Here is a 3,640-nt window from a genome sequence, read left to right as displayed (position 1 = left end):
GTACCGGTGTCACACCTGGACGATATTTGTAGCGCGTTTTCCTAGAAAATGGGAAAACAGAATAAACGATACAAGTTCATGTATGATCAATGAGTAAGCAGATCAAAATGATGACAATGTTTGTCTAAAGGTTCCAGTTTGGACGGAGTGTCCTACCTGCTGTCTTTGTACTCTGATTCCTGGTAGGGTCTGATATAATCCACTCTGTCTCTGGTGATGACACAGATGTCGATGTTGTTGCCTGAGCCGAGGTCGCTCATGATTCCTGCGTGGATGGCGAGTCGCACCAGCTCCGTCGCTCGTTCCACCTGGACAATCAGGCTGTTACTACGGCAACGACTGACAAACTTCTTTTTGGAGCAGAATCAAACCTTTGAGTAAGAATTCATCATTATTTCATAAGTTAAAGCGTTTTGGATCAGGTGTGTCATTCAGGTACCTCCATGTCGTGTTTGAACCCATCCTCTAGGATCCCAAGAGCAGCAAGATCACCAGATCCTTCATGGACACAAAGTAAACTGTGATTTAACACATTCACCAATTTAACACACAACTTCATATAAACAGCATAATTGTAAAAGAACTCTTCACGTAAAGCTACAGCGTGCATACCCATGGTGAGGTAAGGCACCTTATCTACACTTCCATATGGTCCCACTTTGTACAGGTGGTTCCCAGTGCAATCTACTCCTCCCAGTATAAGATTGGCACCAATTTGGCCATGATATCTGTGGGCCATGGAGGGAAAAAAGAGTTTCACATCATTGATAATGGTTTGATCCAAAATCGAGTTTTTATTTTCATTTTAGTTAAACTGTCTGGTTAAAACTCAGCGACGTCAACTGACGCCTGGGTGAGCAGCACCGACCTGTAGAGTGTGTCCTGCAGTATGTTGACGGCCATGACCACACGAGGCTTCCTCCCACTGTTCAGAGAGAAGATGGTCAGGTTGGAGGACAGAAGATCTGTGGTCTTCTGTGTGTCTGCCGCTGTACCTGCACCACAACAACTAGAGGAGAAACAGGGCAGAACCGTAGATATTCTGTAAGAACTGGGCCACATGAGCTGAAAACACGAGCCAACGTTTCGGTGGCAGTTTCACCGTGCAGCTCACTCACTAGATATTAGGAGCAATGTAGTGGATCTTGGCACACATCTTGTCAGCGACCACTTCACTGGAGGTGGCTCTTGTATCTGCTCCCAGCACCACCCCATCCTTCATCAGATGAAATTACAAATTAAGCCTGAAAACACTGCACTTCATTGTTTTCACATCATCCACAAGAAATGGAAAAAAACTCCATTAAAACAACAAAAATTCTGTGTGGGGGGAAAACAGCTCATCCTTAAATAATTTCACCCAGTGTTGCCATACAGTTTATCTGTTATAAATAATTTGGGTTAAACGTCACTTTAGCAGCGGACTGAAATGTCTGGATCACTGTTTTCCTGCCTGGACCTGCTCTACTTGCCTTGAACACCACTCCTGCTATGGTGGTGCCAGTTTTCATGGGTTTGGGCGTTTTTCCTCCTTCGAAAAGACCCCGTAAAGCAGCGTTCCTAGAGGGGGTAACAAAGGATGGTGCATATCATCTGTGCTGTGTAATATTCACATAATATGAGCGACGAATCTTTTAAATGACTTGGATAATGAACAAGAGGTGAAAATACTTTCACTTTTGATCCCGGGAGAACTTGTTCTAACCTCGAGTTACGCTTTAATACCCGTCATTATTGTTACACTCTGCTGCTCTGAAGTTAAAAAGAAGTCCATACCTCGCCGCGTTGTCGAAATTAAAGCCCGCCGCAGCAGTTTCGAGCACATTTGATAGCGCCATGTCGGACCGCAGCGGTGCGTCTTTGCACGTCTCGGTGCGCCTGGCGTCGCTGTTCCGGGCGTCACCTCCTCTCACTCGCTTTCGGTTTTGGAGAGAAAATGGAGAAACCCTACATGAACGCACAAGTCAAAGGAGTGAGCACAGGGGTGAGTAAATGCTCAACGATACACTGGGATCGATTTACGCTGAGATACCAAATGTCTGTTAGATCAGAGGTGATCGATAACCCATCGTGAGGAACTCCAGTCGTTCCTGAACAGCAGGTTAAAGCAGCACAGTGCACTGACACGGAGGAGAGTCCGCAACTTCTATCGGAAAGTTGTTGACCTTAGTTCACGTTTTTTGCTAAAATGACTGGTTTTATGTTCATTTCCCAACCTCTGAATTCCAGCGTGTCGCCGTCCTTTTGATCAGGTTACTGGTTCATACTGACTCTCTGTCCTCCCTCAGACCACCATCCTGGCTGCAACCTTTGATGGTGGGGTTGTCATTGGTTCAGATTCCAGGGCTTCCATGGGAGGGTGAGGACGTGGTCCAGGACCTTTTAAACAGGCTCATAGTCGATGTGAAATTGCTAAATTTAGAAAAAAGATGAGAAGTTTTTTCCCCCTTTTTGCTGATATAAAACAAGACAAAGCTTTCATATTGAGCAGATGAGCTGATCTTGTGGAAGGACACCTTGCTGTGTTACAGCCTCTCATCTTTCTTCTTAGGGAGTATGTATCATCCAAGACCATCAACAAGGTGATTAAAGTCCATGACCGCATTTTCTGCTGCATGGCAGGCTCCCTCGCAGATGCTCAAGCTGTCACCAAGGCTGCAAAGTTCCATCTCTCCTTCCACAGGTCCCACAGATCATAATACACACAAAGCTGCACCTTGTTTCAGCAATGCAAACCATATCTGACCCTCCGTGGTCTTCCTGCGCCCTTCCCGTCTTGTAGCGTCCAGATGGAGACCCCCCCTCTGGTGATATCGGCAGCATCTGTGCTGAAAGAGCTGTGTTACCAAAACAAAGAGGAGTTACAGGCCGGCTTCATCACAGCCGGCTGGGACAGCAGGAAAGGACCACAGGTGATGGGAAGCAGAGCATCACACATGCCCGCGTGGCTGGATCAGAACCTAACGTGTTGATGCTTTTGCAGGTTTATGTTGTGGCTCTGGGTGGGATGTTGGTCAGGCAGCCCGTTACCATCGGCGGTTCCGGCAGCACTTACATTTATGGATACGTTGACGCCAAATACAAACCTAACATGAGCAGAGAAGAATGTCTACAGTTCGCCACCAACGGTACATGTTTTATTTGACTCATCATCCTTAAATGTATAAGTTCTCACAGTTGTTGAAGGGGGAGGAGTAAAGAAAGATCTAAATTAAGAGTTATTCACAAATGTATCGTCATTATTACAGTGTTTGTTCTAAAATGTTGTTAATTGGACACAAATCTACCGATGCGTCAAAGCAGTTAATGATTTATAGAACAATTTTCTCTTCTGAGGGCATCTATACCAAAAGACAAACAACAAAAAGTCAAATTCCGTTTAGCACAGGTGGAACACGCAGCAGCCACACACATGCGCTGCTTTCCACACACTTCCTGCTTGACTCGCCAGTCACATGACTCCTCCCACACCCATGTTGGGTTTGGTTTTAAGGTTAAACTGCCGCCACGGAATAAGTGCTGTGCCAAATATGAAATTAAATGGGCAGGTCGACTATCTTCCTGATTTAAAGCTACACTGACCGACTAAAGTCAAAATCCTTCAACATGCCTGCTAACTCTGATCTGGGTCTTTCTCTAC

The 3,640-nt window shown here is 45.7% G+C and overlaps 2 protein-coding genes across 2 annotated transcripts in view; one reads left to right on the top strand and one right to left on the bottom strand.

The window, feature by feature from the left end:
- Positions 1-4: 4 nt before the first annotated feature.
- On the bottom strand, positions 5-1,911 carry psmb13a (proteasome 20S subunit beta 13a; the record flags this gene model as incomplete). The annotated part of the gene is made up of 8 exons (XM_057021536.1): positions 1,777-1,911; positions 1,473-1,560; positions 1,119-1,216; positions 869-1,009; positions 613-728; positions 440-498; positions 157-308; positions 5-41 (listed from the first exon to the last, which is right to left on the bottom strand). Coding segments are annotated over exons 1-8 (753 nt in total), but the record flags the coding sequence as incomplete, so codon positions are not given.
- psmb12 (proteasome 20S subunit beta 12) overlaps positions 1,872-3,640 on the top strand; it is a 2,011-nt gene continuing 242 nt past the window's right edge. The window contains exons 1-5 of the mRNA XM_057021092.1: positions 1,872-1,984; positions 2,289-2,359; positions 2,552-2,683; positions 2,783-2,912; positions 2,984-3,128. Coding sequence (XP_056877072.1) covers positions 1,937-1,984; positions 2,289-2,359; positions 2,552-2,683; positions 2,783-2,912; positions 2,984-3,128 — 526 coding nt within the window. The 5' untranslated portion in view covers positions 1,872-1,936. The remainder of the gene's footprint in view (positions 1,985-2,288; positions 2,360-2,551; positions 2,684-2,782; positions 2,913-2,983; positions 3,129-3,640) is intronic.

This window comes from Takifugu flavidus, chromosome 21 (assembly GCF_003711565.1).
Source record: "Takifugu flavidus isolate HTHZ2018 chromosome 21, ASM371156v2, whole genome shotgun sequence".
Classification (NCBI taxonomy): Eukaryota; Metazoa; Chordata; class Actinopteri; order Tetraodontiformes; family Tetraodontidae; genus Takifugu; species Takifugu flavidus.
This window is presented reverse-complemented; position numbering and strand designations above follow the sequence as displayed.